At 41.8% G+C, this 23,502-nt stretch overlaps 1 protein-coding gene across 1 annotated transcript in view; it reads left to right on the top strand.

The window, feature by feature from the left end:
* The window catches only part of ZCCHC14 (zinc finger CCHC-type containing 14), a 51,244-nt gene extending 31,541 nt beyond the window's left edge, over positions 1-19,703 (top strand). Inside the window, exons 3-13 of the mRNA XM_062618376.1 lie at positions 6,053-6,126; positions 8,877-8,948; positions 9,154-9,263; positions 11,109-11,203; positions 11,297-11,351; positions 12,399-12,672; positions 14,039-14,130; positions 15,056-15,183; positions 15,794-15,934; positions 16,021-17,493; positions 18,683-19,703. Of these exons, the coding sequence (XP_062474360.1) occupies positions 6,053-6,126; positions 8,877-8,948; positions 9,154-9,263; positions 11,109-11,203; positions 11,297-11,351; positions 12,399-12,672; positions 14,039-14,130; positions 15,056-15,183; positions 15,794-15,934; positions 16,021-17,493; positions 18,683-18,738 (2,570 nt within the window). The 3' untranslated portion in view covers positions 18,739-19,703. The remainder of the gene's footprint in view (positions 1-6,052; positions 6,127-8,876; positions 8,949-9,153; positions 9,264-11,108; positions 11,204-11,296; positions 11,352-12,398; positions 12,673-14,038; positions 14,131-15,055; positions 15,184-15,793; positions 15,935-16,020; positions 17,494-18,682) is intronic.
* The last annotated feature ends 3,799 nt before the right edge of the window (positions 19,704-23,502 follow it).

Genomic DNA, 23,502 nt, shown 5'->3' with positions numbered 1-23,502 from the left:
CTAAACTATTACAAGTTCATTCTTGTAATTAGTATTAAATCTCTGACTTATTACAGGGGTTTTTAGTGAATAAACATGAGGCTGACCTTATTTGACATCCTGGGATGTTATCATTAACATCAGGTTCTGAAAGTTGCTGATTAATACCAGCGTTGTGTAGATCTCTGTTCTCTCTTATCTGCTCATGTTATAGACTTTGGTCAACCATTTCCATATGTGCTTTGAAAACCTAGTGTTTGATCTGCAAGGTTTTTTTAGGCTTCCAGTATTCTGGTTAATAGATAATTTATCAGAAGTAGCAGGGTAGGAAATAAAATGTATTTAGTTGATGAGAAAACTTAGTCTTGTGTGTTTGTGGCAGATGAGGTTCAATGTGTTTGCTAGTAAGGAGAGTGGATCTTAGGTTTTTTCCATTCTCCCTTGTAGCCTAAATAAAAAGCTTCTAAAATATAAGAAATGTGAAAGCAGGAGTCTTTCTGAAAAAAGGCAGATAAAAAAGCCCAAACATCTTTAGCTCATTCTTAGGAGCAGTTTCTCTGCTTTAGTTCAATTCAGTTGATAGTTGTTAAACAAAAGCAATTGCCAACAACTTTACTTTCATGTGCTTGTAGCCAAAAATAAATTTGAAATTAGAAATAAACTGGTTTTTGTTGTTTGTTTTTTTTTCTCCTCTTCCTTTGTCTGTATGTATGGGAATGTAAATACTGGTGGGTTTGAGAGGTCAGTGGGGAGACTTTGTGGGGTTTTGTTTCCAGTTTTGGGCAGTCATTTGGGATTACCTTCTGATGTCTAATGTACAACAGTAATTGAGTAATGCTCCTTTTGAAGTACTGCTTTTAGCAAAACAAGAGGAGTTGGCATATGAAAGCCTTGGCTTTGCATTTTTGGTTACCACTTCCCTGTAAATAAGGATATGGAAAGTATTTTATTAGTTCCCTTTTGTTAAGTAGACCTTTTCAGCAAAAATTCAATGGCTGTATTTGTGTTTGAATGCCTGTTTCCATGAAGGCAAAACTTCATGAATGAAAATTAATAAATCTTTAGAAGCGTCAATTGTGAGTATGTGCTTGGCCTCCCGTATAACACAAACTAAAGGGTTTTAGTTAAGATTTTTTTTCCTGCTTTACATAAATGCTGATTTATTATTACTTTTGTGTCTTGTACCATTGTCTCGATCTATACAGGTCCAACCTAGTTCTTTACACTCAAATTTTACTACATGAATGCTGGAGAACAGTATTTCCATGCTACATGCCATAAAAGCTAAACCTACATGCAGGTTTTAATAAAAAGGAAAATAATGAGCTAGATATGGAGTATAATTACTCTTTCAGATGATGGGGTAAATTCTTCCTGGTAGTTTCAGTGTTGTTCAGTTGCTCAGCTCTTGTGATGTGCTCCTGCTCTGTGGTTTTCATCTAGTGTTGTACAGATGAAGCTCTAGACTCTAATGTGTTTTCTTTCAGTAAAGAAAATGGCTTAGAAAAAAGGTGCTGTTGTAAAGCTGTTAATGAAATCAAAGCAAACACATACTGGTATAAATTGTACTGATAGGCATAATAAAAATAGTGAAAGATGGAACAGATCTTTGATTTAATTCTAGAGTGCTTGTGCTAAGGCTGAAATATTGGATGTTATGAAAAAAGTGTAGCCTTCAATCAGCATGTGTGTGATTAACTCTTTTTTTTTTTTTTTTACTTTTTCAGGGGGAATAGAAAAAAATATCTCGGTGTAGATTGAGACATTAATTTTCCAGTCCTTTTACTGGTTAATAGGGGCTTGATACAGAAGCTGAAAAAAGGGAGTTACAAAAACCCCAGCCAACAATGGGGTATTAAGGTGGCTTCCACAGATGATGTCTCTTCTAATGTTGCCTATATCCAGTGCATGTTTTACCCTGGCCTGCCAGGAGTGGCTAATCCTGAAGTGTTTGACTTTATATAGCTGCTGCCATTTTGGGAGGAGGAAGTCCAAGATTGTGCTCTTTCACCAGGGAGAGGCTGATAGGGGCTGGTATCATGAAAGCCAGAGGGTTGAATATGTGGTCCTGAGGAAGAGGGGAGGAGTTGTCTGTGCCTTCATGGAAAACCTCAACTGATTGATGACAAATGCACTAGTACCAGTCAAATGGGTAAAAATCCCAGACATGAATAAGAAAACAGAACTGAATAAAATGTCTTCAAGCCCACTAACTCTCTTACCTTGACATTTTTGGACTGGGGGGAAGCACCTCTAACGGGTGTGATTTCTGCCTCTGTACTGTATTTCGAATGCAAGCTTCCATACTTAATACAGTTCTATGTACAGTTGAAAACTACGTGAAGAAGGCTTCTCTTTTGTGTGTGAAAGAAAGCAGCAAATAAAGTAATATTAAAAAAATAATAAAGAAAACAACTTGGGAAATTTGATTACAGAAAATATGTGAGTGAATGAAGATGGTTTTGTGCCGTCTGCTGCCCCTTCAAGGTAGACTTCAGCAAACAACAGAGGCTCAGCTAGTGAAAAATCTGGTTCCTACTAACTATGCATTGGTGCATAGGATGAGCAATATGTATGTGTGTGGACAGGTTGCAGCGCTCTGCCCTTTTCTGAATGGTGTTGGAAAGCACTTGTAACCCAAAGGCCTCATCATTCTTTGTATTTCTCTACCCCCTTCATATGTCATTTGTGATCTTGTCCAACACTTTCACTTCCCTGCCTTAATTCCCTAGGTAATTGTGGATAAATCTCCACAATGAAAGTCTTCTGTGCCCCTCTGCCAATGCAGCTTAGCCTAGCAGCGAGGCAGGCATGTACACTAATGTGCAGGCACTTTTCTTGGATCAGTTTACAGGGAAGTGCTGGGAGAGGGGAGCAAAAGGTATGTCTCTGAGATATGTTGTCACTGATGTCCTGCCAATCTGCTCCATGTGGTTCCTGCCCCATGCACGCAACAAAGCCTAACATGGAGAGCGTAGCTGGACTACTTGGGGATGAGCTCCCATTGATTAGTTCCAGACTCTAAGCTCAGATGTAAGGAAGTGCAGATATGCGATCTCAGGCTATCTCCTGTATTAGAAATGGTAACTTTACTCTTTTTATCCCTTCGATTGGGAAGCTTGATTATTTTTTTTTGTTGTTGAATTCAGCATCCTGAAGAGACAAACAGCATTCGTGTGTCCTTCATTCCATACAAAGGTTTTCTGGTTATGGAATCATTTATAGTGATACTGGGTGGAGTCAGCTTTTTGAGCATTTTCTCATGCTTTTGATAGTAAATGCAGTTTAAAGAAAATACATAATTTTTCACTCTATTATTAGTTAGCAAATTTAATATCCACTCATTTCTGCTTGGTAGATGGCACCTTATTCTTCCTGAATATTGTATAATTGATTGCTCTGAATAAAGTTGAGCTTCACAGTAGGTTTATGAGGCTTATTTTAATAAAACCAACTGCAACATAAATAATACAAAGATTATCTGAGAGGCCATGTAACAGAAACATACAACTGGACAAATTAAACAGGAACTCGAGTAATTTTTTAGATAGATTATATTTTTCATGGTATTAGATAATTAGGAGAAAATTACTGGAGCACTTCCTATAATTAGTAATTATTTAGCCAGTTGTCCCTAGAAGCATATTGCTGCAGCACAATGAACTATATTTCATGCTCTAGGACAGACCTAATCTTACAAGATTAGGTTTAGAATTGCTACAAGGTGCAGAAATAACTATGCAATGGTCCACTTTGCTAATTGCAATCATTTTCCAGAGGATGAATTCACTTCAGCAGATTATACTAACTGGGCAAGTTCAGACCAGAACTTTAGCATGAGAAGGTCATGGAACTGTCAGCACAACAAAATCCATGAGGTGATTTAAGGTCTGTTATTAACCCACATAGTAAAAAAGCAATAGCTAGATTTTGCATTGATAGGTAATCCTATTTTGCCTGAATTACTGTAGGAGGATAGGTAAAGAAATGGGGTTTGAATACTGTAGAAATGCCAATGATAAGAACGCGTTCAGTAAAGTGGCACTGGGTTTGCTATGAATGACAAGTGCTGAGGAACACTTACTATGTCTTTGTTAGGCTTTGACTTGCAATGCCTTTCTGGCTTTCTTTATCCCACTCCAAGAAGAGATGCTGCAGCAGTTGACGGTAGGCTTTCTGCTAGTTCTTTGCTCATCCTTCAGCTGTTTCACCAGCTGCATGGTGATACCCCTTATCAATATCCACTTCATGAGTTCTTTCTAATTATAATTTTGAAGCACATACAGTTCCAACCAATACTCAGTGTATTTCAACTGTGATCACAATTAGGGGTGGCCTGAAATCTCTTAAGTGTACCAAGATAGATTTTCCTTAAAATAGCAAGAAAACCTCTGTACCATGTGCATGGTAAAATGTTAATGCCACTCATACTGTCTAGATAGCTCCTCAATACCTGGCATGCACATTGATTCCTGTGGCGCTCAGCACACAACGTACCAGCTCAGTAGTACTATAAAATCATTTAGGAAGCAGGTGAGGAACCCACTGAAAATTTGAAGATGAGCAAATCTCTACAAAAAGCATAATATGCAGGAGGAAGTAGAGAATAATGAACTGACATTATTCGTGAGCTCATGGATTTATGTTACTGTAATTGGGAATTACATGGAGAAGGAGCGGTTGAGAGGATCATAAAAGGAATGTGAATTCTGTATTTTAAAGACAGGCATCAACATCTGTAGATCTATTTAAAACTTGCCTGTTCCAAAAATTTCAAGTGCAAATAAATGAGACTGGAAGAGGAGGTCTTTAAAAGAGACAGGAACTGGGCTGGAACATTTTTAAATGAACAGGACACACAAGGAGTTTTTAAATGGCCACAATAAAGACTTCAGGTCGTGATTGTTTCGAGATAGAGGAAAAAATCAAGCTCGCTGTGGGGAGCAGGGAGACGTGAGGCTGATGACACAGTTTGCCTGTTGTAATGCAGTCTCTATGGATTTTTGCATTGCAGCTCTTCTGTCATGCAGTTATGTTATGAGGAAGTTACATGTGATAAACATGGGTTTGAGTCTTACAGGTAATATAGTGTATAAATAGCCTTGAGAATAGGTAAACGTGTTGTAAATGGTGATTCACCAGAAACAAAATGGTAGATCTCTGGGTTTTGTGAGAAGCACTAAGTGAGACACTGTATACACAGCATGCATCCCTTCAGGCACCTCACTTGGAGGTAAAATTCCGGTGTCTTTGTTTTAGTATAATTGCTTTTGAATAGTTAAGCTGATGTACATTAGGTTTTTGTAAGGAAAATTCCCTGTGTCGGTATCCCCATGTGTGCAGTCAAAAGACAAGGAGAAATTTGCAAGACAAATAGAAAGTCAGTGAAATAATCTTCATAAAGTTTAGCATGGTGGAATTTCTATCTGTGGTGCAGGGAAATGAGAGGCTCCAGGAATTCAGTGTATCAAATATCTAATGCTTAAGACCGTGTCTTTGATGGCTGTGTACCACATGTAGAGATGGAAGCAGTGACCTGTGCTGTTACTCAACCCTTTCCACAGTAAGATCCTGTTTTTACTTACAACTTACTCCAATTGCAGTAATTGAGGCTGAAATTTTCCATGAAACTGCGGTCGAGGAGTTGTCATGATGTCAACGCAGCAATAAACCCACACTAAACTGCCTGCAAAATCAGCCTCTGAAAACATGGAGGCTTTTTTTGTCTTCATTTTCTGTGCACCAGATTTCCCTCAGAGGGATGGTGTTTGCTACTTGATGTTATTAGGATAAGTACATGCAGTTTGTGTAGCACACTTACTATATAGATGAATGGTATGATAAGGCCATGAGGAACTTTGCATTCGGTGTGTTGTTGGGTATTAGTTAAGGCTGGAGTTGAAAGCATCATACAGCAGTGGTATCAACCTCCCTACCTGAGCTGTGCACCCAAAGCACTGCTACAAGTATGAGGTGCTCTCAGAGCAAGTTGTGGCAGTATCAGAGAGTCATCACTTTTACATGCGTTTCTGAATATCTGCTTCATTCTTCTTATCTCTTTGTTTTTTCATAGTGAGTGTTGAAAAAGTGGAATTAAAGGGACTGGCACACAAGAAGAATGAAAGAAATGTTGAATATTCCTTTGAGGTAAGGTTGGTTTTCTACTATGAAAGAAAGGAGGATAATAATACTTAAGGAGAAGTTAAAGAAATTCTCAAACCTCAGTGCTAGATCCCAGAAATTGCTCTAGTGGAGCTTCTTTGAGACAAATGGTAGTCTTATTTTTTTTAATCAGTGATTTGGAAGTAGTCATAAATGGCTGGTTATGAACATATGTGGGTGATGCAGAGATTGTCTGGTAAGTGGGACACAGGCAAAATAGATACATTCACTCTAATGCAGCAAGTTATGGCTAAGTATATATTTAGGGGGAAATATCATGCCACGCTTACAGAACAGTTACCCTTGGGCTGAATGCAGAAGCTAGAAAGAATTTAAGTTTTAATCTGGACAGATGAGAGTTTAGACTCTGTGGGCACTGCTGCACATACTGGAAAAGAGGTAGGACGGTCATTTATCTTTGCATTCAGCACTGAGGGAAGTGTGAGACTGTGGTGTGTCCTTCAGGCATTACTGATTATAAAAGGAGTGATGAGAAGGACAGAAAATAGCCCTGGAAGTTATTCAAAGCTTGAGGAAAATGCCATGTAGTGAGAGACTTAAAGAACTTGACTGAAAGATGATTTTCGGTATCCTATAAAAGTGTTTTCAAAGGGAAGAAAATGTTGCACTGTAAAGGCAGTGTTAATCTAGCAGAAAAAGGCATAACAGGAACCGAGGTCTGAAAATTGAAGCCAGACTAATTCAAACTGGAAGTGAGAATAGTTCCTTTGGAATGAGGGTGGTTAGCCACAGGCTGCTGGGAGAAGCGGCTTCCCCTCCTATTCACGCAGCTTTTGGAGGTCTGGTCATTGCTCACAGTTTCTGTGGAGGGATGACTTCATTGTGTGAAGCCTCGTGTTAATAGCAGAGACTGGATTCTGGGTGCTGGCGAGCAAGAATGGCAAACTGCTTTTCTTCCATCTAGTTGGAGTGATGTATTCCAAAATTCAGACTTGCAAAGCCCAGAAAATGTCTTTGGTTTGCTTAATGAGGCGGCAGAGCCAAACAGTTGGTGAGAAAAGGAGAACTCGAAAGAAAACAGCAGAATTTCAATTCTCTGCAGTTTTATCAAAAAGGAAAAGTTACTCTTTAAAACTACCACCCAAGATCAGTTCAGCATCTGCTTGTGATGTTGACAGCATTAACCTCTGCGTGACTTGATATTGTTCTGCGTTTTCCAAATCCCATGATTGTTCCAAACATCAGTATTAGAAAGGAGTTTTTCAAGAGATTTTAAAAATTGCTATGAAACATGCAGTTACATATTAGTGTTTTGTGAAACATCTTTTTCTGTTATGAATTTTTCTGTGAATACCAGAAATTACTTTCACCAGTATTTCACTTGACAGCTTATAGCTGAAGGAATAGTATGTAATTTAGTTGAGCTAATAAATTGCTGTTTGCTCGGTTAGAAACCCAACTATTAAATGTTTTGTTTAGCAGCTTGGGAATAGAAGGTCAATAGAGTAGTTTAGTGTTTTCAGCATCGCTTTGTAATGTTATTGTTCTCTGTGTTTATGATTCATATTTTTGTTTTATAAGTATTGAAAATTATAACCAGTTGGCGAAATGGAAGTCATAACAAATACTGGGTTGTTACAAAACTAGAAAGAAAGAGAAAGTTCTAGATTTTTCTGAAACTTCTCATGAATTCTAAAAAAAGTATTCACTTATCATGAACATTAAGAAGAACCCAACAAAAAACCCCCACAGGCTTTGTAAAAACAGAAACTGCTTAAGTTCTCGTCTTTTCTTTTCTTTTTCCTTATTTTTTTTTGTGTAATAGCTCTTCAGAGAGGAAATTCCTCCATTATGTAATGTATTTTGAAATACTCTCCTCTCACCAGTCTTTTTGGCAGCATTCTGGTGGCTGGAAAAACTTTGTGCATGTTTTCAGTTGTCATTGAAACTAGTGTCATGTGAGAAGATGGTCGCCTGGTTCTTAACACGTAAATCCAGCTTCCTCCCCTATAGAACTGATGAAGATCCGTATGCTTCCCAGATGCCGTGAGCAGATACCTGAAGTCTGAAGGCATTTATCGTTGGCTGGTCTCATGCTGATGTCCTTTGTGCCAAGAAATCCTGGCTTTGGCTCAGTTAAACTAATCATCTACCGCGCAATAAAAGCCTCTGTATCTAAGAATGTAATGACTTTAATGCATACAGGAAGAGATACTGAACCCTTTCCTTCTTCTAGGGCATATACAAGATGGTGTCTAAAGAGTGTAGCTAGAGCAGGAGCTGCAGGTTTCCTTTCTAAGGCTTTGCCTTTCTTTGCAGTGTGGTGATTTGCTGCCATCTTCAACTTTGCATGGCATATGGAGTTGATTAATTATAAATAGGCACTGTTGTGCTGTGGCGAGTTGTTCATATTGAACATCAGATTCTACAAACCAGCTGTTTTCTTTAACAGTAATGAGAGAAAAAAATTTCCATTACTTAGTAGTCTGTTGCTTAATACTGGACGTCTGCAGCTTGCAATGGCTGTGTAAACTATGAAGTGCTTTTTTAAGCATTCAGAATAGCTGTTAAGTATAACAGCAAGAACCAGGCAGAGAGGGAGGACTGAGTAATAGTTACTTGTGCACAAAAGAGAGATTTTCCTTATTACTCTCACACATTACAAACTCTCTTGAAGTCTGGGGGTGACATTTGATGACCATAATTGATCTTTTGGAACCAAACTTAAGTCCCTGACCATTAGTTACTAAACTGAATACTTTTTACTTCCTAAGGTCCTGTGGTCTGATTCTTCAGTGACGTTGGTAACCAAATCTTCCTCTGAAGTGACTGATTTTATCTCAAAGGTAAAGGCGATATCAAAAACACTTTGAGCACAGGAAGATGTTTTATCCCTCTGTGTAGCTTTGTCAAATGACATTTTTCAGATATGCTGAGATAGTACAGATTGAATTTCATAAAATGTTTGACTTATAAATTGCTGTGCATTGAATCTCCTATGAGTAACAAGTCTTCTTTTCACTCATTATTTGTAATATCCTCCACATTTAGCTGTCTCAGCTGTATCCAGAAGAAAACTTGGAGAAATTCATTCCTTGCCTAGCTGGTCCAGATTCATTTTACCTAGAACGGAACCACATGGACCTGGAATCGGACCTTAGGTATGCTGAGATTTCTGTTGTTGTGGGGTTTTTTCCTTAACACTGGCTTTTTTCACCAACTGGAAGAAAAAAAAACAGGAAATAGAAATAATATGTTCCTATTCCAAATTACTTTCAAGAAATTAGAGGCTCATCCTGAGCGTTATTTCTTGATGTTCTACTAATTCCAGCATGGAAGAATTTTCTAGGAATTTTTTCTTCAGAAATACAGATGGTAATAATATTCAGTATTAAGCTTCTTGGAGAATTGACATTTCCTAGTTCCTTATTCAAAACAAATAGAGGATCATGGGCTTTGCAGAAGCTTGGTTTGGGCTCAGAAAATAGCCAGGAAACTCAGGAAAAATACAACTGCCTCAGTAGTCATCCTTCCATATTGAGGGATGGGTTGAGGGCATTTTCTTTTTTACCCTTACCCCTTTAGAGGGTTTTTGTATTGTCTCAGTTGTTCTAGGTTGTCATGGTATTTATTTTAATTTTTAAAAGGTAGGTATGTGTATATATATATATGTATGTAGATATAATAGACATTAAACTTGTGGAAGCCATTAGCAGCCAAGACGTTTTTAAAGTACCTCCTCACGTTATCACAAATCACCGGGCCATTATCTAATCTAAACTACAATCTGTGGCAGGTCACATCAGATCTCTCTTTCTGGATACCACAATAGTTTTGCTAGGAGAATTCGAAGGACTTAAATTATTGTCAGCTACTACTGTCTTTATCTGTGCAAAGTATTGAATGGCATTTTAAAATACTAATTAACTTCTGTTAGAGCTTCTGCTAAGCACCTATTTTCCCTAAATCCAGACTGGCAGAGCCACCCTGGATATTGGTTTTCCACAGTCAGAGCCAGCAGGTACATGCCTAGATTATTTTTAATGGCAAACAGCATTAACGTTTCACATAGTCCCTTCTGTGCTTTAAGGATCACAGGCTATTGACAGGACTTAGGGAGGGTAAGGAAGAATGCATGCTGCTGCTGTTCAGCCTGCAACAGTCTGCAAATCTAGGTTAATGGAGCAGCAGTCTGTGTTCACAAAGCAGTGGTTGCATCTCTGGAGCAGAGAAAGAAGCTGTTCTGTTAAATGCTGCATGGGTGAAATGTTCAGAATTTTAACTGTGATTTTTCAAGGTGGAAAGCATATTTGTGTGCATGTGTACAGTTGAGTTATTTTTTACTCAAAAGACACTTAAAATGGTAAAGATACAGTCAAAATGGTCTCTTTAAAACCATTTTCTGTATGGTTTTGACATCTGTAGATCTGGCAACAGTTTTTGAATGACCATGAGAAGTTTATACATGTTGATGGAACACACTTTTTATGCATTACAGAGTTTTAGGAGATTTTCCCTCAAAAGAGGCACGGCAATCCCAAAGCAAATGTGACATAAGTTTTACAGCCTTTTTCCCTACACTGCCAGACTCTGCATCTGCTGTTTATCTCCAAGAGGAGAGAATGAAATAACAGATACATCTATATTTTGTGGTCTTCAGATTTGTGAATTTGAAGGGAAATTTTCAAGTTTATATTTGAACATTTTCTGCTTTACACACATTCAGTGTTCCTAAATTAAGCATCTTTACCGAAACACTCAGGAGAGTGAAAGCAACACAATGATAACGTGTTTAAGTAGTATTCAGTGTAAGAACATCCATACTTTGATTCAGTATTGCGTGGTGTTATTAATTTGAAAGGTCTTCTATGTTCCAGTTTTAAAATTTCCAATTCAGTTTCAAAACGTTATTTACAGTCTGTAATTTTGACTTTATAGGCAGCTCCAAATCAAACAAACATAACAGAATGGGGGGGGGGGGTTGTTTGCTTTTGATGAACATGCAGGTATTTGGCACCATTACCTTCCCATGTGGTGAAAAATGACCACGTTAGAAAGTTCTTCAGCGCTTCATCTCCTTCACAGCAACTTCAGAGCTCAAGTAAGTTTAAATAAAGCTTAAAACCGAAATTTTTTGTACAGATGCGAATTTCATAAACAGACACCACTTGTAACTTCTGTTCCCTGTTTCTAGATCCTGGCAATCCCTCCCTTTATAAAGTAGGAACCACTCTGGGAACATCTGGAAGGTGAAACATTTATTATGTTTACGTTTGTTCTGGTTAGTTGCAAAACCCCATCGTATCAGGAACTATCTGTCCTTGGAAGTTATGAAATCAGCAATGGCTGTCTTGCCCTAGGAAATTTGTATGTTCAGGGAAGAATTTGAGGAAACCTCTTGACCAGCGTTACATGGGAGATAAGATCAGAGGATTGCTGTGATCCTGCTGGCTGGCAGTAAAACCTGCTCTGAGCAGCCTTTCTCTAAAGGTTTACAGCTGTAGCTCCTAGTTGGCATCAACACTTCAATGCTGAGCTGTGGTGATTGATGATTCCTTTGTGATCCACTGCTTACTGCAGAAGTCGTAATGGTCTCAATTACATACTTAGAAGGAATTGTTTTGAAACTGAATCGTAGGTGTGTCATCCCTAGTGCAGGTCTTTGTGGTCAGAGGGAGAGTAGAGCATCTCTGAAAGGGTTCTTTTCTCTCTACAGCATGTTTGAATGTTTCCTTGTACAGCAGGGGTTTTCATTTCAGAGAGAAGAGGAGACCTCTTCCAGGGGAGGGAGAAATCAGCCTTGGGAGGAAAGAAATTGTCTTGCCTTTTGTTAGGATTTAATAAACTTAGAACTCATTCTCTGAAGAGGCAATTTTCATTTTCTTCTACAAAAACAGGATCTTCCAAGGAGCCAATATTGGGGGTTATTTTCCCACTTACACATGTAAAAATTTCCACAGGATTATATTTGGGCTTCTTTTTAATAATGCCAAAAATTACGGTAAACTATGGTCATTCTCTCTAAATTTCTTTTAAATCACAGAGGTAGTAGACTGTATGTTGGCTGTGATTATAGAAAGAAACCTCTGCTTAACTTAAAGATAACACTATTTGCCCTAAGCTGCACTGTTCTTATTGTGGTATTGAACAGCAGAGATACAAATCTCCAAGTTGGATCCAATAGTTCAGAATTTACTAGAAATCCTGGAAGTGGTAGATTTGTATGGCCACAGTAGCTTGAGCTATGGGTGAGACAGATTCAATGTGCTAAACTGAACTGTATTACTCCTTTGCAGACCTATATGTGGAGTGGCTGGCATTCAGTCTTCTCAGAATCACGTTCAACACTCAGCTGCTGCTCCCGTTGCACTACCCCACTGTTCCCATGCAGGAGGTACCGGCTCATCGCTGGCCTATCGCACCCAGATGGACGCCTCTTCTTCACCCATGTTAATGTCTTCCAGTCCACAGACTCCTCAGACACAGGAGCAAAACGGGATCTTAGACTGGCTCAGGAAACTGCGGTTGCACAAATACTATCCTGTCTTCAAACAGCTCACGATGGAGAAGGTAGGGCAGTGGATTAAGAGAAGGGAGGTAGCTTTTAAATCATACTCGTGTTCTCTAGTGCAGAGAGAGGGGCTGCAAACGTCTGCATTGAGAATTGCAGAAGTTACTGGCAAATGTTGTGAATGTTTTGCTCTCTTGAAGCAGTAATATTTTGATGAGAACCTTTCTGTTTGGCTCTGTGTTGTGTCCGGGCCTGAGCTGTTCCACAGCTGCCTCCTGCTTCAGCATGCTTCACTGAATGCTTGAAGATCCATCTTGCATGCAGCCTCAGGAGCTCTGCTTTGGCTCCTTGTTCATCCCTTCGATGCGCAGCACATAACTAAAATTTGTAGGGGCTTTTCTTATTATTATTTCTGCTTCTTGGTGGATTTTTCTCCAAAAACTATTTGGTTATCCTGATTTTAGAGAATAGACTCAGAGACTTCTGAAATGAACATCAGTGTGCGTATACCTGTAATGGAACGTGAGGTTTTTGTTTTCTGCTGAAATTCTTGTGGGAAAGCAATCACTTGTATATTTGCACAATAAGAGTCACAAATTACACTTCTGTGTGCTGGGTTTTGTCTAAATGGAATACGTTTGCAGCATTTACCCAGCTCCATCTATAAAATTCCCGTAATCTTTCTGTTTTTTAGCCTTGAACGCCCTCCAGTGGAGCAAGTGCTTAGGTCCAGGTCTAGATTGGAGTGGCTTTATGCTGGCTGTAGAATATTGGACAGATTTAATCCTAATCTGTTACCAGAGTCTTCTGATTCGATTTTCTTCATTATGTGAGGGAAATCTATAGTGTTTTGTTCTCTAATAAAGTAGCAAAACCGTGTATATTCTAGTGTGTTTTAAATAAGCATGTGCTATTATGCATACTTTGCTGGCTTTGATTTTCATTACATTATAAATGTATATATTACAGTTTCATATTCTATGTCTATATTTTGTTATAAGATTTAATTTTGGAGTATATTTTCTAATTAAACTGATGAGTTGACTGCATATTGATTTCTGTGTTAAACGACACAACTAGGAAGACTAGAGTGGGTTTTTTTCCAGAGAATCAGATCCTTAAACCCATTTATAACACAAAATTCTATTTTAATATATACACAAATTTCTCCGTGTTTATTGTGAGTAGTTAGTATAAGTACATACCTAATTAAATTTAATCTGCAGATGTTCTTCCTTTTGCGCTGGTTTCCCACACTTTCTGCCTACACTGATTCTATAACCAAAAACTAGAGCAGAGAGTTTCTTTGAATTAACGTGTTAAAAAATGGCTTTAAAGTTGCCTTCCAGAGTTGATCTTGATTAACAATGTAAATAAGAACATACCAGGCTGTAAAACTAAGCACACATTGTTTTTCTTTACAAGTTTCTGAGTCTTACTGAGGAAGATCTGAATAAGTTTGAATCCCTCACCATGGGAGCAAAGAAGAAGCTCAAGACCCAGCTAGAGTTGGAGAAGTAAGTGTGTGTGGGGGGAAACTGTCTTTTTAAGGCCATATTTAACGCAAGTTTTATGATGGCCTTTGCTTTCTAGAGCATATACCTGCCAGGATTCCCAGCTGTCAATGTGGGTAATGCTTATCTCCCATCCTCTGAAGATGTGTTGGTTACTGTGAAAAGCTCTTAGCAGATAATATCTATTACTTACTGGTTCACTGTCGCCTGTCCATGGTTGTGGTAGGCATAACCGAATGGAAAGAGTTTGTGAACTCTGTTTTAAAAGGATACAACAACAAAGTCATATAATAAATACCTGTTGTCACCTCCTCTCATGAAGGTCGCACCTTCATGATCTCAGTATTGCCAGACATAATATTTCCAGTGCTCTGTGCAGTATTAATAGCCCTTTGGGGAAACTGATGTAACAGACTGTCTTTTTCTTGCATCTCCTCTTAGAGGGAAATGTTTATTCTGAAGCTTCTGCAGTGACTTTAAAAGTAATTAAAAATCCAAATCCAGGCCCATTTGTCAAAGCTCCTTGACAGCACTTTTCATCAGTCTTAGTTTTTTCCAGATTGTGTTTACAAAATGAAAACTTGGAGCTGCATTTGTCTTCTCTTTGGTTTTGGTGTGCATGGCTATGCTTGGGATGTGCTTATATCATGTGTGGTAGGATTTAGTCACTGTTGGGTGATATTTTACCCTGTACAAATAAGAGCATTAGTTTTGTAACCAGACATTGCACAGTCCAAATGTAACTGCTGGCAAGAAGCTGTGGTCACAATTGATGTGATTTCCAAATGTTTGCAGTTGACATTAGCATAGCATTTAGTGGATTATTTAGTGGGCTCTGTCTGCTTCGGTTTCATTCAGAAATTGATTTATCTGTCATTGTGCATTAGCCATTTTCTGTTTCCTCATATGTTTCTCCATCACCCCATAGAGAAAAGTCGGAGAAACGGTGCCTAAACCCCTCAACACCTTCTTCAGTTACCAGCAGTGGTGTGGCAAGGGTTCCCCCTACTACACATGTAGGGCCAATCCAGAGTATTCGTGGCAACCATGCTGCAGGTAAGAAAGAGGAGCAAAGGACACTGCTCTGCTCTGGGGGCTGAATGTGACCTTGCACGAGAGCAAGCTCATTCTTACAGTGCTTTTACTACAACCCGTCATAAGCTTTATCTTCCAAAATGTCATTGGCTTAATGGGGAGCAATCAAAAAGTCTCATTCCTTATTGTGAGGGTGCTGAGGCGCTGGCACAGGGTGCCCGGAGAAGCAGTGGCTGCTCCATCCCTGGCAGTGTTCAAGGCCAGGTTGGACACAGGGGCTTGGAGCAAGCTGCTCTAGTGGAAGGGGTCCCTGCCCGTGGCAGGAGTTGGAACTGGAGGAGCTTTAAGGTCCCTTCCAACACAAACCACTCTGGAATTCTATGATTCCTGTGTATGTGTAGTGCAGTAAAAAGTGGTTTCCTCCTTGCGGGTTCCATGTGAATGGCTGGCTGCACTGGTCAGCAGTTGTTACAGCTCCAGGCTCCTGCTCCTTAGCTGATGTGTGTCTGTAAACCTTGAGCATCACTGTATGTTAGATGGTGTCATGAAACATCTGTAATTAAGTCCCGCCACGTAGGTGTCACCGCTCGCATCTGCACTACCTGATGGCTTGTACACCCTTTATTTGCAGAGCTGCGAGTGGATGTGGATCAGCCAGCTCACCCATTGCCCCGTGAGGGCAGCTCATCTGAGTATTCCAGCTCTTCTTCTAGCCCCATGGGGATCCAGGCAAGGGAAGAGAGCTCAGACAGCGCTGAGGAGAATGACAGACGTAAGCAGAACCAAGCAGAGAGGGTGCCTGTGTTGCCCAGCTTTGTCTCGTGAAGCTGTTGTACTTACGGATGTTTCTGTCCCTAGGTTTGGAGATTCACTTAGATGGTTCTGAAAAGGAGAAGCCAGTGATGTTACTGAATCATTTTGCTTCCAGCTCTGCCAGACCCACGGCTCAAGTCTTGCCAGTGCAAAATGACGCAGGCTCCAGTCCGTCCAGCCACCACGCTCTGCCCATGCAAATGATGTCAGCGGCCTCTACTCACATCACCCCCATTCGGATGCTAAACTCGGTCCATAAATCAGAGCGTGGCAATGCAGACATGAAGCTCCTTTCATCGTCTATGCATTCTCTTTTATCTTTAGAAGAGAGAAATAAAGTTTCTCCTGGATCTAGGGGCAGCATTAAAATGGAAAAGAGCTTTGGAAATACAGTGGTGGATGTAATGTCTGCATCTTCTCCCCACCAGCCCTTGCAAGTGCTGTCAGGTGCTGCTGAGAACAGCTCACCCACTTCTACTATTAACTTTGGTCCTCGAACCAAAGTTGTACATGCTTCAACTCTGGACAGAGTGATAAAAACAGCTCAGCAGCCGGGATTAATAGTAGAAACGAGTACTGCTGCCACTGTAACATCCAGCACGGTCTTCCACGTGGCTCGTCCACCCATCAAACTCCTGGTGTCTTCATCTCTTCCTACTGATTCTGCCATTGCCGGACAGACTTCCTGCTCCAGTAATATGCAAATAACGGTGTCCCCTGCAATAATAAATCCCCGGACTGCTCTGTACACAGCCAACACCAAAGTTGCCTTTTCTGCAATGAGCAGCGTGCCAGTGGCGCCAATGCAAGGCAGTTTCTGTGCAAACACCAACGCAGCCTCCTCCAGCAGCCACCCATCCACATCCTACGCGACCATGGCCAACCTGCCCAGCTGCCCCGCACCCAGCTCCAGCCCCACGCTCTCCTCTGTTGCCGACAACAACTTCTACAGCAGCAGCAGCAGCAGCAGTAGCAGCAGCAGCAGCAGCAGCAGCGGATCCGCAGGGAGCATCCCGGTACCAAACCAGAACCACCACCACCATCACCACCAGCAGCAGCAGCCGCAGCCGCCCGGGTGCATGGTGTGCAGCTCCTGCGGGTGCAGTGGGAACTGCGGCACCGGCGGTATGACCGTCAGCTACGCCAACTATTTCCAGCACCCATTTTCAGGCCCGTCGATGTTTACTTTCCCGTTTCTGCCCTTCAACCCTTTGTGTGGTAACGGCTACATCAACACGCAGCAGTACAACAGCAGCACGACCTTCCCCGTGGTCCACACCGCTTACAACAGCGGCATAGCACCGGACTCCGTGATGGCCGGGCAGTCGACGTTTGCGGTACCACCAATGCAGAACTTTATGGCAGGGACAGCAGGGGTGTACCAGGCACAGGGGATGATGGGAAACAGCAATGGTTCGAGTCACAAAAAAAACGGGAATCTCTCCTGTTACAACTGCGGGGCCAGTGGTCACAGAGCTCAGGACTGCAAACAGCCTCCGATGGATTTCAATCGACAAGGTAAAAGCAGGAGGAGGGACTGATGCAGAGTGCTGTGCTTAGCCAAGGGGAATGGCTGCATGCCCTGAGGGCTGGAGGGAGGCTGATGGCAGTGCCCTATCTTTAACTTCTGACTCGCTTAAAGAGATCTTGTTCTTGGAAGCTGGTGGGGTTTTAGCTGTATTTGCAAGTTCTTTTGTGCAGGCCCAATGCAAGTACATAGGGCCCATAGGGTCTGCTGCTTTACACCTTGTCATCCAGGTCATCTTTGGTTCTAATGGGCAACTTCCCCTGGATGTTTACAAACCGAACAGCTCTGTTCCCCCTTTCCCTTCCTGAAATAGTAACCCAAATGGTGAGTTACTGTTCAGATGCTTCTGAAGGTCCCGTGTTTGCTGCTGTAATTATTTTGTAGGGCATGTTGCTTACACAGTTACAGACCTGGCTTCCCCAGGAGAGAGCTGAAATCCTTAATTCCAGGTGGGAAACAACTAAGAGAGAACATTACATTTACTGAGAGCACTTTCTAGTCCCGTTTTTCTCTTACATCTGGATTGACACACTGTGTTGGGATAATTTGCATGTGGTGTAGGCTTCAAAAATGAAACGTGAACTTTGGACTGGAGGGAACTGCACTGAGGGGTTCATTTTACACAGTGTGTTGTCCGTAGTGGGTGTCTCTTAATTGGTTTTATATGGTGCAGCCAAGTATTTGAACACTATATATTAACAAGTGACTTGGTTTTGAGGCAGAACTTGACAGCACTGCTAAAACGTACGTAACTAGTGCTGTTTCTGTGGATAACATACTGATTGTGGCCAGTGGGGAAGAAGCAACACTGCCTCATCAGTCCTAATTCAGAGAACTTCAGAAACACAGCCCAGTGCCTTTCTAAGATGAATTTCATTTCATTAATTAAATTTCCATTCAAATCACCCGAAATGAATTTTTGCCAGCCCTAAAAGTGCATCTAAGCGAGTGACTTGACTTCGACTACATAAAACCAAGCTTGGATGTTCACCTCCATCGACTGCAGACACACGTTTGTCAGCCTCTCCTGCAGCTTCAGCACCTTAGCATGGTGCTGTAATTACACACGTAACACTGTGTTATGTGCCCAGTAAGAAGCAGTTTGGTTTAGGAAGTGCAGGGATGTAATGGACATGAGGGAGTTGATGTTGTCTAATTCTTCTGTTTCCCCTTCTCCAGGTACGTTTAGGCTGAAGTACGCCCCTCCCTCTGAAAGTCTTGACTCCACAGACTGATATTTTATCATCTGGCAAGAAAATACTGTAAGCCATGGAGATACAAGGAGATTGAACTACAAATTGAGACGTCCAGTTGCTGTTAAGCTTAATGTATTTTTTAATCCAAAGGTGCTTTACTTTATTAGACTAGGTAGAAAATCTAGCTTAGGGGTGCATCGAACCCATTTTTGATTGCCAAATTCAAGCTTGGATCTTGTTGCTGGAACTTCTGACTCCCCATGTCATAGGATCGATGGATGGTGGAGCTGCCCTGATGCGAGTACAACATCCAAGGTACTTTCTTTTTGCTTGAGCCACGTTGCCATACGTGGACTTCCAAAGGGGGGAAGCATCGAGCTCCAGGGCAGCTTCATTCTGAGGTGGAAGCTGGAGGCTGGAGGTGGGAGCAGCCGTTTGGAAGGACTTTGGCACCCCTGGGCTGGGTAAAATGTCTACTTTTTTTCAAAAGTGATCAGGCACTAATCTCTGGGATTATTGAGGATTGCACTACAGAAGAATGTAAAACCCTTCGAGCTTTCTGCACTTCCAGCAGTGTCACTGAGACCAGTGCAAGAGGCAAAGAAGTTCCAGCTGTTAACAGCTGGCACCAGCAGGCGATACGTGACTTAACCACACAATAAAAGTCTGAAGTAAGTGTCTCCTTTTTCCCTAACAAAAGAACACAAACACGGCGGTTTCGGTTCCTTCTGGAAACAAACTTGTGCTTCACTGTCTCACTTATTGCTAGGTAGTGCTGGGTTCCCAGCGGTGGAATAGACTTTAGTTTCCAAGGGTCCAAGTCCCAGAGACTCCAGAGTCAAAAAGGCTTCAAGGATATATTCCTGTAATACACAAAACCTTTAAGTCCTGTTACTGTATATAGGTCTCTTTCACAGAAACCTTATTATTCTGCTTTTGTAAATGAGTTTTAAACCATCCTAAAAGAAAAATGCAAAAAAAAAAAAGAAAAAAAAAAAAAAGAACTCTGTCAGCAGAGTTTGTAAGCTTTTGCTTTACTTCATATAAAAAAATACCCCTTTGACTCCTACCCAGAGGCTTTTGCTACAGGATTCAGAAGTGGTAGAAGTCAAACATGTAAAAGGTAGTAAACTTCATTATTATCAAGACTCTGGCGGGTTTCTCGTCAGCCTCCTTCGTTGCAATAGATTGTAGATGACTAGCTTTGGTATTAACTACTTAGCGTACATCATTTGTGGGTGACAAATCTAAATTAGGACTCGAGAGGAAGCCAAACAAATCCTGAACTGCTCATTTGAAAGTTTGGTCCTGCCTGCTTGAAAGAAGATACTGATCCTCATGGCTCACCAGGGAATCTGACAGCATTAGGTGGGTCTTCTGTATCGTAGAGCTATTTCCTTACTGTAATTGGGAAGACATCTTGAAAGTCCAAAGCCTTGTTTACACTTGGAGGTATTTCTTACACCAACTTAAACCACACCAGGATGAAGGGTACATGTAGTGGTGCAGCCAGTTTTGCTTGGAAGCGAGGGAAGTTGTATTGGAGGTGAAATGTCCATATGAGGGGGTGATGCAGGAGCTTGACAGCTGAGACCTTTCTGGATCATAGCAAAGGAATGTTCTGGGCCATCCTTCAGCCCTGTGTGCTCAGGGGGCAGTTGTCAGCCTCGTCAGAGCAGGATAAAGGAGCATTGCCAGAGAGGCACAGCAGCGTGAGATGGCCCGGAACCAGTCTCGGTCCAGGTAGTGATGTGTGGCTCGAAGTGGATGTGGCTTCATGGAAACCCAAATCTAAAATCGCATAATGTTTGGTTTTAAAGCAAAATGGATGAATTTTTACTTCCTATGCAATGAAGCAGAAAGATTTGTGCATCCTCATCCCAGCTCACACGTCCCACGGTACCGCACGCGCTGTGGAGATGCTTCCATCGCTCTGCCCGCGCTGGAGGAGGTTCCCTGAGTTCTAACCACCGACCTTCAGACCTACAACACTAAAGTGATGAAAACTGACAATGCAATTTACTTTGCCTTAATGAGCTTGAGACAATGGGAGGAACAATCTGTCGTACTGTGTTACGCTGAGGAAACGCGCAGTTTTCAGTGGTGATGTTTACTCTTTACAGCTTTGGGGGGTCTCTCCAGTGGCCTGGAACATGTGCTGAAAGCCAAACCTTTATTTTGTTTTAGTGGGGATTTTTCACTTTTGTTTTTAAACAATACTTTCAAACTGAATTGTATTGAAGAAAACTGTTACTTTAACACACATGCAGGTGTCACAAACCCTCTCAAAATAGCAAAAATCAACAGCAAAAAAGTAAGGAATACTAATTTCTGTACCACTTCCATTTTGGTTTAATGCCCAGGGCTGGGCACAGCATCTTGTCTAACGTTCATCAGTGTCGAAACCATCACAAAAGGACTGTCAGACTGAACCTGTGTCCAGCAAACTTTCATTCCTTTCTTCAGAGCTCTCTTTGGGATCGTTTCCTTTGTGTGAAGTTAAGGCTGATGTTTCTTAAGTGGCTTACGTGTACTTTTAGGTAACGGTTTTAAGTGGCAAAGTCTGGTTTTTGGGTAAGTTCAACTTCGGAAGTCTCAAGTACCTTAAAGCAGTGTGCGTGTTTGATGAGCTAACAGCGATTCCCAAGCTTTCCCTACACCCAGCGAGCTGTGGCTCTGGATCTGTGAGCAAACGCTGTTCAAAGCACCACAAACCACCAAAGTTGGTAAGTCTGAACAGAGCACTTCAGTTCTGTCAAACAACCCTTACATCTGTTTCTAAAAGGCACAAATCCATCTTTTCACCCCCCAAAAAGCAAGGCAGCTTGTTTTAGAATTGTAGTTCTGGCTTCACTGGCTGAAAGAACCAGTTCTTAAAACCTATTTTTATACATTGAGAGATGGGGATTTCAAAGAAAGCTATTTATTCCTGTCTTGTGTCCTAGAAGGATCAAAAGAATTAGTTCTCAAAATGGATTTCACTGTGGAATAGGAGAAAGGGAATCCCAAGTCCTTCCCTGCAGGGGCACGGAGAAGTTAGCGCCGAGGCTTCCCTCGGGAGGAGCGAGTGACACGCGGTGCCGTCTCAGAAGCGTTTTCCATTTGGGAGCGTTGGCATTGGGAATAGTGGAAATGGGATGGAATTCCCAGCAAGCTCCTCGTCACGCTGGCAGCCTGGGAGTGAAGTGTTAATAAATAGGCCAGGCTCGACGGCCAGCAGCAGGAGGGTGAAGAGGGAAGCCTCACTGCATCAAGTGGGGTATGGATGAGAGCGCTCCACGAGGCTCCTCCTTCAGAGCACGCTGCACTCCCCTTTTTGTGGAACCTTTTCATGCCATGGTCCGTAAATCCTGGCAAATTAAGTGCCAGGCTTCCAAAAATAACAGGTTAACTAACGCCAGGCCTTTGCCATTACCCGCATTCCATCCCGTGCTGTTCCTGGCTGGAGCTGCAGGGTGAGGGTACTCAGAAATGAAACGCGGCCTGGTTCCTCCCCAGAATAAACCTGACATCATCTGAAACCCCAGCACGTGGGTTCGCTGCCTGGTTGGTTACCAGAGGGCACGGAGCTCGGAGCTGTGCGTTCGGGATAGTCTGGAATGCTGTTAAATGAGAGGGATGTGAGCAGAGCTGGAGAGAAATCCGTGTGACTGAGCGCTTCCAGGGGCCAGGAAACGCGTTGGGTGGGAGAGGCGGCAGCCTGACGACACCTCCTGTACCGAATCCTTGGATCTAGCCCTTTGCTCCCTTCCATTTTTCCTCACATAAGGAAGAACCGTGTTGGTACTGAAACAGAAAGCAAATCCTGTGTGTTTTCAAGTGCAGTTTAATAGCTTCTCTTGGACATAACTTTCCACTAGGAATGAAGGAAACTCCTGCTCCATTTGAGCCATTTCTTTTACTTCGGTCAATTCTAGTATTACAAATTGTGCATGTAACTTTATAAATATTTTAAATAGTTTTGTAAATATTTAATATTCAGCTAATTTGATTTTGAATTGTAAATGTCAAGTATTCTGGTATTGGGATTTTTATGTTTTATTATACTTTGTTAAAAGTAAAATTGTACATTTTTAGAATGTTTTTATCTGAGTAAATTTAATGTATGGAAAATAAAGAATTAAACAGAATCTCTTTGTATTTTTTTTAATTTAAAGGGGCTCCATCTGTGTGGGGGCTTCTCCTGCCTGGCACTTACCGGGGGCTTTAATTCAATTGCTGCTGCTGTCTCTCCACCTACAGACATCTGTGTGTAAGCACAAATCCATCGTGGTGCTTGCAACCGCTGGCTGAGCCAAGGAAGGATGCTCTGAAAGGGTTTCTTATCCAGAGTGGCCCAACTCCAGTGCCTGCCCACAGCAGTGTTGTGGGCAGGATGAGCAGGGAGGCTCTGCCTCCTGTTCCCAGGGAAGGCAGCAGCCAAGCCTCCAGGCTCCACTTGGCCACGTTGGCTTGGCCCTCGTGCACTGACTGCAGAGCAAGGCACAGGTTGGGGTGAGCAGGAGGAATCATCACCTTGCTGCGTCCTTAAACCTTCCATGGCCAGTGCCTGGGCCCATTCCCAAGGAACAGAGTCCTGGTTGTGAGAGCACCGGGAATTGGAAGCTGAGGGAGAGGCTGGTGAAGCAGGAACAGCAAAATATGGGAAGCCTTGGGTGTGCAGGAACACCCTGGGCCATACCTGGCTATGGAGCAGAACAGTTTTACCTGTGGTTCCTCCCTGAGCTGTGCCCACTGATCAGCACCAGCGGGTCCTGTGCCTAAGCAAGCTGTCCAGAAATAACCACACGAGCCATAGGGAAA

The sequence above is a fragment of the Pezoporus occidentalis genome, unplaced genomic scaffold (assembly GCF_034315485.1).
Source record: "Pezoporus occidentalis ecotype Australia unplaced genomic scaffold, CSIRO_AGI_Poc_V1 ctg20, whole genome shotgun sequence".
NCBI classification, from domain to species: Eukaryota; Metazoa; Chordata; class Aves; order Psittaciformes; family Psittacidae; genus Pezoporus; species Pezoporus occidentalis.
Note: the sequence above shows the minus strand (reverse complement) of the source record. Positions and strands in the feature narration are given on the sequence as shown.